The sequence below is a fragment of the Heptranchias perlo genome, chromosome 10, assembly GCF_035084215.1.
Source record: "Heptranchias perlo isolate sHepPer1 chromosome 10, sHepPer1.hap1, whole genome shotgun sequence".
In the NCBI taxonomy this organism is placed as follows: Eukaryota; Metazoa; Chordata; class Chondrichthyes; order Hexanchiformes; family Hexanchidae; genus Heptranchias; species Heptranchias perlo.
Genome location: NC_090334.1, coordinates 34,109,094 through 34,121,692, shown reverse-complemented (window position 1 = coordinate 34,121,692; position 12,599 = coordinate 34,109,094). Strand labels below are relative to the sequence as shown.

The 12,599-nt window shown below is 42.9% G+C and overlaps 1 protein-coding gene across 3 annotated transcripts in view; it reads right to left on the bottom strand.

The window, feature by feature from the left end:
- The window catches only part of LOC137326390 (neuronal PAS domain-containing protein 3), a 919,339-nt gene that overhangs the window by 46,163 nt on the left and 860,577 nt on the right, over positions 1-12,599 (bottom strand). For 2 of the 3 annotated variants that reach the window (XM_067991429.1, XM_067991432.1), the window contains exon 7: positions 4,966-5,084. In XM_067991429.1, coding sequence (XP_067847530.1) covers positions 4,966-5,084 — 119 coding nt within the window. The remainder of the gene's footprint in view (positions 1-4,965; positions 5,085-12,599) is intronic. The other variant, XM_067991431.1, reaches the window with a different exon arrangement.

The window sequence follows — 12,599 nt, the reverse complement described above, 5'->3', positions numbered from 1 at the left end:
CATTTCCTTTAAGTGGCCACACTCCTTTAGTTTGTGCCTACACCACAATTTTCCCATTAGACTATCTCATTGCAACGGGCCTAAGCTGCATTGGGAGCTGCGAATATGCAAAAGAGCTGACCTGGAAAAAATAGTATAGTACCTTTCTGGCCAAATGTGCACCAGCACTTAATAATTCAGGATTAAATTTCACCAGTACGTAACAATCTATCTAATATAAAGTGATAATGAAAAATACCATTGTAGATGTCAAACATTTCATTTATATTATTTGAAGCTAATTTGACTGCTATTTTGTTGCAAAGAGGACACTTTGATCTCGAGTAAAAATAGTTCAGTTAGAATTTTTCATAAAACAAATATATAGGGGTTAATTTTAACCCTACCCGCTCGGAACTCAACCCTTTCACGCTATTTCCAATTTTAACCTGGAGGGTTCTGCAGGCCGATAAAGGAGTTAAAATACTCTGGGCCTAAAACTTAGGGCAGCAAGTGCTTTTCGCACTAGCCCCACCCTCCACCCACTCGAAACCCGCTTGGGGTGTAAATCATCCCCATATTTAAATGGGGGAGGGGGGGGTTGAGAGCTCAGGGCTGTAAATTAATGGAAAGAAAATCTGGAGAATTCCTTTACAGATGTGCATTCCGACCCACCTGATCATAGAAGCCCCCTATTTTTCCAGGCTCCTAGCACTAGGCTGCTGCCCCAAGATAGTGTTGTTGGACCTGATTCTATGTCAATGTCATCTTCCCTGACCTGTTCAAATAGCTTGTTTACACGCAGTATCTAGCCTCACATTTTGGCGAGGTACATAGATGGGTGCTGGTGCTCATGGAACTGTGCCTCAACATGAGTCACCACTTTTAAGAGAGGAGGAGAGAAAATTGTAGGCAGAGGGGAAAAAAATACATACGGCCCTGATATTTATGGGGAGGCAGGGAGGGTGCGGGTGAGGTCAAAATGTCCGAAGAACCTGGCAAGGCTGGGGACATGGAGGTCCTGCTGATATTAATGGCAGGACCTCATTAACATCTTGTAGCTCCTTCTCCTGTCATCCTGGCAACCGTCCCAGCAGCCGAATTCCTGAATTGCTCCCCCTCATCCTCAGTTCTTCCTCTTCAAAGCATAGGTAGAGGGGAATCGCTACTGGAAACACCATTGTCTCCTGTGCTTTATGACTGACATGATCTCCACATCACCAGCACCTATACTGAAGCTATTAGTAAGCTGGAGATAGAAAAAGCTCCAAAAAAGCAGCAAACAAATAATTCTTCAGCAACAAAATTTGAGCAAGTATGATCTTCAACCTCAACTCCACTTTCCTGCCCGATCCAATATGGGGAGATTGAAGATCAGCCATGATCTTACTGAATGGCGGAGCAGGCTCGAGGGGCCATATGGCTTACTCCTGCTCCTGTTTCTTATGTTCTTAAGTACATTATCCTAAAAGGGTGGCCTTGAACATTACTTCTGCCTGTCTAATGCTGCCTAGCAGCCAGCAATATCTCTTTTGTAGAGAGTTGATATTTTGAGGCAGGCCACATATAGTTGGAAGGAATATCCAACATTGGTCATCAGTGCAAAATTTAAATCCAATTTTCATCTGGTGAGTGGGAATACAGAAGACACACACTAAGTTGGTGGATGAATACAGCTGGATACAGCAAAGGCTATGGACCCCAACAACATCCCGGCTGTAGTGCTGAAGACTTGTGCTCCAAAACTAGCCGTGCCTCTAGGCAAACTATTCAAGTACAGCTACAACACTGGCATCTACCCGACAATGCGGAAAATTGCCCAGGTATGTCCTGTCCACAAAAAGCACAAATCCAATCTGGCCAATTACCACCCCATCAGTCTACTCTCAATCATCAGCAAAGTGATGGAAGGTGTCGTCGACAGCGCTATCAAGCGGCACTTACTCACCAAAACCTGCTCACCAATGCTCAGTTTGGGTTCCGCCAGGACCACTCGGCTCCAGACCTCATTACAGCCTTGGTCCAAACATGGACAAAAGAGCTGAATTCCAGAGGTGAGGTGAGAGTGACTGCCCTTGACATCAAGGCAGCATTTGACCGAGTGTGGCACCAAGGAGCCCAAGTAAAATTGAAGTCAACGGGAATCAGGGGGAAAACTCTCCAGTGGCTGGAGTCATACCTAGCACAAAGGAAGATGGTAGTGGTTGTTGGTGGCCAATCATCTCAGCCCCAGGACATTGCTGCAGGAGTTCCTCAGGGCAGTGTCCTAGGCCCAACCACCTTCAGCTGCTTCATCAATGACCTTCCCTCCATCATTAGGTCAGAAATGGGGATGTTCGCTGATGATTGCACAGTTTTCAGTTCCATTCGCAACCCCTCAGATAATGAAGCAGTACGTGCCTGCATGCAGCAAGACCTGGACAACATCCACGCTTGGGCTGATAAGTGGCAAGTAACATTTGCGCCAGATAAGTGCCAGGCAATGACCATCTCCAAGGAGAGAGAGTCTAACCACCTCCCCTTGACATTCAACGGCATTACCATCGCCGAATCCCCCACCAACAACATCCTGGGGGTCACCATTGACCAGAAACTTAACTGGACCAGCCATATAAATACTATGGCAACAAGAGCAAGTCAGAGGCTGGGTATTCTGTGGTGAGTGACTCACCTCCTGACTCCCCAAAGCCTTTCCACCATCCACAAGGCACAAGTCAGGAGTGTGATGGAATACTCTCCACTTGTCTGGATGAGTGCAGCTCCAACAACACTCAAGAAGTTCAACACCATCCAGGACAAAGCAGCCCGCTTGATTGGCACCCCATCCACCACCCTAAACATTCACTCCCTTCACCACCGGCGCACAGTGGCTGCAGTGTGTACCATCCACAGGATGCACTGCAGCAACTCGCTAAGGCTTCTTCAATAGCACCTTCCAAATCCGCGACCTCTACCACCTGGAAGGACAAGGGCAGCAGGCACGTGGGAACAACACCACCTGCACATTCCCCTCCAAGTCACACACCATCCCGACTTGGAAATATATCGCCGTTCCTTTGTCGTCGCTGAGTCAAAATCCTGGAATTCCCTTCCTACAGCATTGTGGGAGAACCTTCACCACACGGACTGCAGGGGTTCAAGAAGGCGGCTCACCACCACCTTCTCAAGGGCAATTAGGGATGGGCAATAAATGCTGGCCTTGCCAGCGACGCCAACAACCCATGAATGAATAATCAAAAAAAAATGAAGGTAGTCCGGCCAACACTCTATAGTTGGATTTTCAAAAGCTTTTTATCAAGGTGCTACACAATTGGCTACTTTATAAGATAGAGTCCTGTGGGATAGGAGGTCAAATCCTGGGTTGGATAATTGGTTGCATTCTCATAGAGTTGTTATTAATGTTAGAGGTTCTGTGTGGAGACCGCTTACTAGTGGAGTAAATCGAATATTAGAATGTACTGTTGGGACGATTATACATAAAACAAAAAAATACCTGATGGTATCCTTGTACAAGATCTTGGTTAGGCCTCATTTAGAATATTTAGAGGAATTTTAACTCCTTCCACTCGGTGGAATGGGAGTTATAATCCAAGCAGTGCAATTCCCACTCTTTTACCACCCCCTGGCTATATTAATGCTGCTGTTCACTTGGGTGCTTGAAGCATTCAATTGACTCTGGCGGGAGCCTGGTGAGTACATGTATGTTGAGGTCCTATGACGTACATCGGACCCTTAAGCTACTTTAACTGTCTCCTGAGTGAAGCGTATATCACAGAGGCTCTGCTCAGTGGAACCTGGCCAGCAAGAAGATAAGTGTAAAATTTATTTTTCTGGGGCCAGAAGAAGCAGGAGTGCTCCTGTGGGCCCCACAAAGAAAGTTTGGGCAGCTGCCACCCCGGGCTCCACCCCACAACCTTCTGCATTTACACAAACCCCCAATCACCCCCGACAACTTGCCTGCATGCCAGTCGTGTGGCCGCCCGATATTCTTTGGCTGGAACCTGGCCAGCTGCCTCAGGACACCTGTTTCGAGTGGGCAGTTCGCTGTTAAAATGGACCAGGCATCTTGCAGCAGCTCCTGGGCGACAGGTCCGTGCATTCCGCCGAACAATCGCCCAGGAGTTAAAATTCCCCCTAAAGTGTCCAGTTTTGGTCTCCTCACATGGTGGGTGATAGAGAAGGCCTGGAAAAGGTTCAGAGGAGGGCCACTAGTTGGTGGCATCACGCGATCCCTATTTGAATCACAGGCACCCGCCTGTTTCTGGCGGATGCACTTCCAACCTCAGTTAAAATCTCGATTGGTGAGTTTCTGGCAGGAAAGGGGCAGTCAGTCGATTCCCACGATTTTAGCCGCTGACCTGCCCCCTTCCGGCCAGACAGGTAGGGTTAAAATCAGGGTCTGGATCGCTAATGCTTTGAAATATATTTGCTATCCAAACCATTGCATTTATATTACAACTATTGGAAATATAGATGATAATGATCATTGAGAAATAAAAGCAAGGAAAGCAAATTGTTAAATGACCACATGCCAGCTAACCTATCTATTTCTAGGACATGACATTACATTCAAAATATATCCATCTTTCGATCTTTCTAACTATCTACTTAACTACCATTATTATACTGGCAGGCAAATGCTTACTAAATTGCAAGCTAAATGCTAACTGGTGAAATACTTTGTGTCAATAATTTTTGTGAAGAAGTCAGCATGAATGCAAAATGGGATTTCCTCTTTTGTACTCCTGCTTATTATTGACAGAATGAATTTCGCTCCAAGTTGGGAGTGCAAGGTTCCAGCAGCTAAATCAGGTTCTTTCATCAAACCTAACTTCTTTGATAACAGCTAGATGAATGACTTACAGCTGAAGGAAAAAAATTATAAATTATTATATTTTATATATTCAACCGCAAACATTAAGGATTCCTGGCAACTGAAATTCAATCAATGTTTCCCAATTGAGAGATTATTAAATAGTTATTTACCTTATAGCCTGATGATTTGATATGAATTCCTCGCTTGGTCAGTGTTGACTTCATTCGAATAAAAAATGATCGTTCCAAGCTGTTGTCAATAGTCAGTAAAGTTGGGCTGGTGGATTCTACTGTGGGACAAAAAAAAAACAGCATTAGTGATGTGATTTTGTTAGAATAAGCTGCTATTTTACCATGATTTTGATTGGAAATATGCCTATATTTTTCTTTTGTAATCAATGTTTCTTTCATCACTAGCTGGCAGAAAAGGAGATATTGTCCGAGGTCTTATCCGCCCAATGTTTAGTTTGGTTCTAAAATTGTACATTTAGGAGGCCAATCATTAAATTTTAAAAATGTCCTGAGAGTGGAATAATGTTGTAGAACAAGGATTAGAACACATTTAGCTTGCACAATACATTCTTCACATGGATTAGTGCCTTGGCGACAGTTTGCTTTCCTGATGGAAAGCTCAATTTCACAGCCATAATCTTTCCCTCGTGATAAAATATCACGGTGGTGACAGAAATTGGGAAACTTGTGATGTTGCATGTAATTTTCAAAGTTTAAAGGACAGCTCACTATAAAACAGAAATGTGTAGACATCTTTATATAGTAAACAGTAACATTTTGTGATGGTTGCTGCTCTGTGTACTCAACTGTTTTCATTTTTTGTTTGAACAGATCAAATACAAGAGGACAACTAAAATTTGTAAAAGACTTTTTATCTAAATGTGTAATCCATGTTGTAAAATTACAGAAGAATAGCAGTCTCTCCATTCAAGTATCGATAATTTCAGCTTTGTAATGACATCCTATTGATAAGTTACTTTCTGTTCATTGTTTTTTTTGAAAATTCCAGTTTTAGAAGGCACTCATTTTGTCTTTCTGAAGTCTGAACCATTTTCCCTTATTCAAGGGTAAAGTGGTACAATGCTATAAATTTAGTGCTTTCACTTCCACTGATTAAAAAATGAATTACTATAAAATTCTTCTCATCATCTAACACACTATAATATGCCAACAGCTTTTTAATTTTATTTCATGGAGTCTGTAATGCACTATCTAGGCAGAAACTTCAACTGTAAGAGTTTAATTCATCCCTCTAATCCAATCACATCAACCTTATTTTTCTTATCAGAGATTCTCATTTTGAATTAAATGAGCTCATTAGTTTTAATCAAAGCCAGAAAGATCAAAACTTACACTTAAATGCTTCAGATCAGAACTGTCACTCAGCCGTGTAGTTCTATTTTGTGAAAGCATAAGATCAGAGCCGCTTGGAGCTGTTTTTTTCCCAAGGAATGCTGATAGTATGAGAACAGCAGATATCTCTGGAATTAAATCAGTTCTCCCCAGTTTGGTATGTAGAAAGCTCAGTGACCTAGCCAGTGAAACTGCAACTTTGGTACTTTGGTGAGAATTAAGGGTTAATGAGATCGATTTGGGAAATAGGAGTACCTAATGACTGGCCAGTAAGTTAAAGCCAGGAAGCAAGATTTCCACTGTTTTGCCAATTATATTGAAATCATAAATGTGTTGTGTTCTTTATACAAGTATTCACACATTTGCTATAAATAGTGAATACCAGAACTCTTACCCCTCCAGGTGAAGACAGGATTGGCTGTGCTGTTCCCTGTGGTTCAATAGTGTGCCAACATTATAATCTAGGCTGATACACGAACAACTGATGTTTCCCGTGTGCTACTGGAGAGAGCTGATGCTGCCTGTGGAAGTGTATCTCAGAAGGAATGTTTCCAGTTTCCATTTTACAAACAAACAATCTACTTCCACACTTAGTGCGTGACCCTTTTCCAACGCTGACGATTTTAACCTGCAGTGTTCTGCAGGTGGATAAGGCGCCCGAATAAAGCAGGTGGGGGCCTCATGAACTTTTGCAAAATGGGCTCCCAATACTTCAATCTGACCCCAATTGCATTTTAACCAGGGCCTGAACCGTCGCAGCTTTCCTGCCAAGCTGAGGCAGTTCTGTAAAAAGAAGAGGCCTTTCAGTTAAATGTAAAACTTTGTAAGGCCGGGATGAGCAGAATTGCTTCCTTTGAGCCCTGTAAGGAAAGTGACAGAGTCTCCCTGCCATCTATCTGGCAGTCAGACGACTAAGTGCTGCCTGATCTTTCCCTGCGAGCAGCCACTCTGTGCCCTGATCCCACTCCTTCTGACCGGGAAGTGGACCGGTGGCATTTAAATGAGGCCTGGGAGTTAAAATACCCCAGGCCTCAAACTTAGGTCAATGAGTGCGTATTGTGCTCGCCTGGCCCCCACCCACCTGAAACTCACTCTGGGTTAAAATTGACCCCTCCAAGTCTGGTCATCAGGACTCACAAAAGGTAACTTTGCCAAACCTCATGATTCTCAAAGTGAATCTAACACTACGCCCAAGTGGGAATCTCGAGATGGCACAGAATTGGAGCTGAGTGTTGGCACTGCAGCAAAAACATCTATTCAGAAGTGTATCTGGAAAAATACATTTTGCGCACTAGTCATCCTGTTGTTGCTCTCCCCATTGCCAGGCCCTTTCCGAGTGAATAACAATTGGTTTATTTTTTCTACAAGTTCTCTACGCACTTACATCATGTATTAACTCTCAATTAACCAAATTGGAGAAATGTTCCCCATCTTAAATAACTTTAAATAAATTTTCAATCTGATAAAAGAACTCTAGTTGTGTAGATCATTAAACTGCAGCTCTTGAATTTCCTTTAATCACCTCTCTGTCCTTGGCTTCCTACACTGTTCCAATGAAGCTCAAAGGAAACTCGATGAACAGCACCTCATCTTTCTATTAGGCACTTTACAGCCTTCCAGCCTTAACAGTGAGTTTAACAACTTTAGACCTTAGCCACCGGTCCCATTTTCTCTCAGAGAGCAGGTGCTGGTAATGGAGGATGGCTGCACCAGAGCCACTGGGCGTGCAGGAGGAGCGGGCTGGTGCTTGGGGTGGGGTTCCCCTATCGGTACACGGCTGGTGGGTGGTCCGCACCCCTGGGATTTACCTGCCTTTCTTCTACCACATTCCTGGACCATGGGAGCCTTCTTTTCTTTGGCAGATTTTCTATGCTTCCCTCCCCCTCTGCTATTCTGCTGTAACCATTTGATTGAGGATTTTAGGATTTTGAAAGGAATTGATAGGGTAGATGGAGAGAAACTTTTTCCGTTGGTGGGGAAGTCTAGGACAAGGGGACATAGCCTTAAAATCAGAACCAGGCCATTCTGGAGAGAAATTAGGAAACACTTCTTCACATTAAGGGTGGTAGAAGTGTGGAACTCTCTCCCACAAACAGCAGTAGATGCTGGCTCAATTAATAATTTTAAATCTGAGATCGATAGATTTTTGCTAGCAAAGGGTATTAAGGAATATGGAGCCAAGGCGGGTAGATGGAGTTAGGATACAGATCAGCCAATGAGAATCCCTACGTGGTCAGTTTTCGGTAAAATATTAAGATGCCTACGTGGCAAAGAAGCAGAATGCAAAATGGTTAGAAAGGATTAATTAGTTAGTAACTGAGATTGATACAGGTGGCCTGGCCCTCCTGCTGGGCCATATGTTTGCGTAGTCAGCAGGTTTGCATTGTCTTACCAATGTAGAGTCTTTGATGTGATTCAAGGACTGGTCTGAATGTCTCCATGTTTATGGCAGATCAATATAGGTAACGAGCTTAGCCAAAGTTGAAAGACATTCCAGGTTGGGAGATAAGGAACAGAAGGAACAGGGAAGAACATTCCAAGTTGGAAGGTGAGGAAGTATCCCCTTTGATGTCTAACAGCAGCATGATCAGCACATGGACGATTTATGATTGGCTGGAAATAATGTAACCTCGCATGGCAACCTATGCCCGGCTTATGATTGGTGTTGACCCTCGTTAAGTATGTTCCAACCCTATTCATCTGTATAAAAACGTGTGGATTTCTGTATGTTTTTGTTCTTGCTCTGCCAGCATAGAGGGACTCTATCAGGAGTCCAAATCAATGCTGCAGACTAAGAACCCTGCTATTAAAGTTGTGATGAACTTTAAAATGTATTCGACTTCAGTTTTTACTGAACCAGACTGAGGGGAAAGAATCCGGATCGTCACCATGATCTCAATGAATGGCAGAACAGGCTCGAGGGGCTGAAAGGCCTACTCCAGTTCCTATCATTTGTTTCTATACTTTTCCCGTTATCACCTCCTTTTGCCTTGCATCATCATCCCTGTCTTCACTTAATCACTCCTGCCCTCCACCCTATCACAGGTCTTTCCTTTTTATACTTTTCCTGGCTCGATACTTGCTTAAAAGGTGTTCATCTCTAACATTTTCCAGTTCTGATGAAAGGTCATTGACTTGAAATGTTAACTCTGTTTCTCTCTCCATAAGTGTTGCACAACCCGCTGAGCGTTTCCAGCATTTTCTGTTTTTATTTCAGATTTCCAGCATCCGCAGTGTTTTGTTTCCTATATAAGTTCCATTGTTATCAATTTCAGAGACAGCACTTCGACAACAAAAAATTGTAGCCAGCAGGGTTGCTGAGGTCACTGGCTACCGCGTGGAAAATTGAGAGTCAGTGAACACAACTGATCAGCTGCTATAGTGCAAGCTAATCTGCTGATGAACTAGATTGCTGGAAGCAAACAGACAGGACTAATGTCTGTAGCTGGGGGCTGTGCGTTGTGTAACCCCTGCAGAAACAAGTTGAAAACTGTAGCATGCATGGTGTGTGCCAGCTCTCACTGTGAGTTGATTGTAAAGTAAAGTGAATGAAGCAGATCCTAAAGAAACTATACAAAGATGTGCACCTGCTGCAGTGTCTGCTCAGGGATGCTCTTGTATTTCATTCTAACCTGAAAATGGACCAATTATCTAAACTGAAACACCGACGTACCACTTTATCTCTGGCTTTGTCTGTTGCTCCAAATCAGAAGACATCTGCATATCTGTTGTCTCTCCCTCTCTCACTTTGTCTAATGCAACTCTCTCATTCCATCCAAAGTAGAACATATTTCTCTGTTTGTCTCTATCTCTTTCTCCAAAGCAGACGGATAAGCAGTCTCAAAACATAATAAGGTAGAAATTCAACACCGTTGCACCCATTTTACAGGCGTAAAATGGGCACCACAATGACAAACGTAGCAGTGGGAAGGCCCACGCCCAATTTGAGCACGTCCCTGGGCCACTTCTAAATTCGTTAAGGTCCAGGACTGACCTGAGGGCCACTGCCAGTGAAGCAAGCGGCCCAAATTCAATCCAGCCACAAGGGCGAGCAGCCTTTGGAGGAGCAACAGGCTCCGGTGCCTCACCCTAATTATTACAATGAGACCCGAGGAACAATTTAGCACAGTCCTCTGGTGCGCGATGGAAGCATCCGAATACGGGCCATAACGAATTTAGGCCCCAATAGGTAGGACATGGAGCAGGTATGTCAAAATCACGATATCATAATCAAACCAGGATGTCTGATCACTATAATCTAATCTCTGCCTTTTAATTTTATTTAATGGAAGCCACAGCTTCATTTAGGTTTCTGTCAGATGTTCACGGCTTTCTGACAGAAAGTGTAATTAATTTAAAAACCAGTCTGGTGATGCATTTAAAATATTCACATTTTCCACTTTTGTTATGTAAAGCAGAAGGGAGCAATTATTAGGTAAATGTTACACGTATTAGACGGGAACCTTTATGTAATACCCAGACTGGGAGTTCTTGTTCAACATCTTAGATGTTCAAAGTTGCTAAATAATAAAAGTATCACTCATGTTAAGATATCCTTCCTGAAAAAATAGCAACGTAAGACAACAATATTAACTGGTCACTTTAGCCACAGTTCTTATGCTGTATTAAAACGGGAAAACCAATCCTTAATTGTTTGCCTAGATGAAATAAGGTAGATTAATATTTAAGACAAAAAGGTTAAAATGAGATTCAATGATTTTAGTATTATAGCTGTACAAACAGGATGGCTTTGAAAAGTTTAAAATAAAGTGCAACATATCTCAGTATAGTTGGTAAACGAGAACAATTTAAAATTTATTTATTTCTAGTCAATCTCCCGAGGCATTACACATGGGAGTGGAAGTGTAACAGGAGTTCAAATTGAGCGTCTCTATTTGCCGCTCATTTTTGCCTTGTAGCTGGGGCACCGCCTAAGTCGAGTGGGAGCCTCATTACTATATGATAATTAGGGTCCTATGACATACATTGGACTCCAATGACATCCAGGAGGAAGTGCTCCTCTGGACCTCACAAAGGAAGTCTGGGCTTTTGCTGCCTTAGGCCCCCCCACCCCCTCCTACCCTGGCCAAACACCCACCTCCACAAGACTTACCAGAGTGCCAACATGCGGTCCCCCCGGCCCAATTGTCGCCGGTTTCGGATGGGCAGGTAGCTGGTTCGATGTAAATGAGGCTTGGCCGTTAATATCGGCTGGGCCTTCCAAGGAGACTCCCGGACGGACAGCCTGCGCGTCCCACCGGCTTCCCATCTGAGAGTTAAAATTCCTCCTAGCGAGTCAAAACCAAATGTAGTCTTCAGGTGAAACGCTGTTAAATGGCGGGTGATAATTGAACCAGATCGCACCGATGTAATTCGGTTCCCATTTTAAAGTCATACATTCCGTCCTTATTTTTATATAACACTCTGATTTGATTTTATTATTTATGGTTAAATAGCAAAACGGCTGTTTGGGAAGCATGGATGTAGGGGGGATTTTTAACCTAACTTGCCGTGCGTGAAGCTCATGGAACTTCAATGGAGAGTAAAATCGGGCGGGGTGCAAAACCAGCGTTGTACCCGATCTGGTCAGTTTCCAGACAGGCAGGTTAGGTTAAAATTGCCCCCACGGTAGAGTTGGTTGGAGTTTAGGGGTTTCTCTGCTGTATAGGCTAGGAGTTGGAAATTGCAAAACAGAAATGCTACAGCACCACCACTGTCGGGAAGGTGTAATTATAACATAATATGTTTACATAGAAATGTGGACATAGGAATTTAAATTGGTAAAAGTTGACAGGAAGTGTATGCAGATGTTAAGATTTTTAATATATTTTATATATTATATAGATGGGGGAAGATTTCCTGTGTGCTATGCGTAAGAAAATTGTAAGCATGTTTACAAAGAACAGATTTATGATTTTGTTACACATAGCAGAATGGGTAATCTTCTACTGTGCAACAAATGGATGTAAAAATTGTAATTTTAAGTAAGATCTATTTCCTTGACAGGAAAGACTAAGGCAAATTTTGCAGTTGGAGAAAAAAAAATATGGATCTAGATTCCTGCAAGATAATATGAACATTTTATGCTTTATATGCTCTTGTTAAATATAAAAAGGATTTTCCACCACCAATATACACACAACTCTATACGGACAAACATCAACAGAGTAAAAATGTAAGGTAATAAAAAGGATAAAATAATTTGTAATTCTCTTTAAATAAAGTGGTGGTTTAATTCATGGTCTGTCCCACTAAAAGCAACATGTGACAAAGGTCTTTGGGCAGTTGACGATACTGTTTTCCAAAGCAGAAAGTAAGGACTGCTAATAACGTCCATCCAGTAATGAGGAGGTCCCACACATACAAGGGGTAATTTGTGAAGCTTCGCACCCAGAATGAAATTTCATTACATGGGAGTGCAGGTTGAACATCAGCCTATA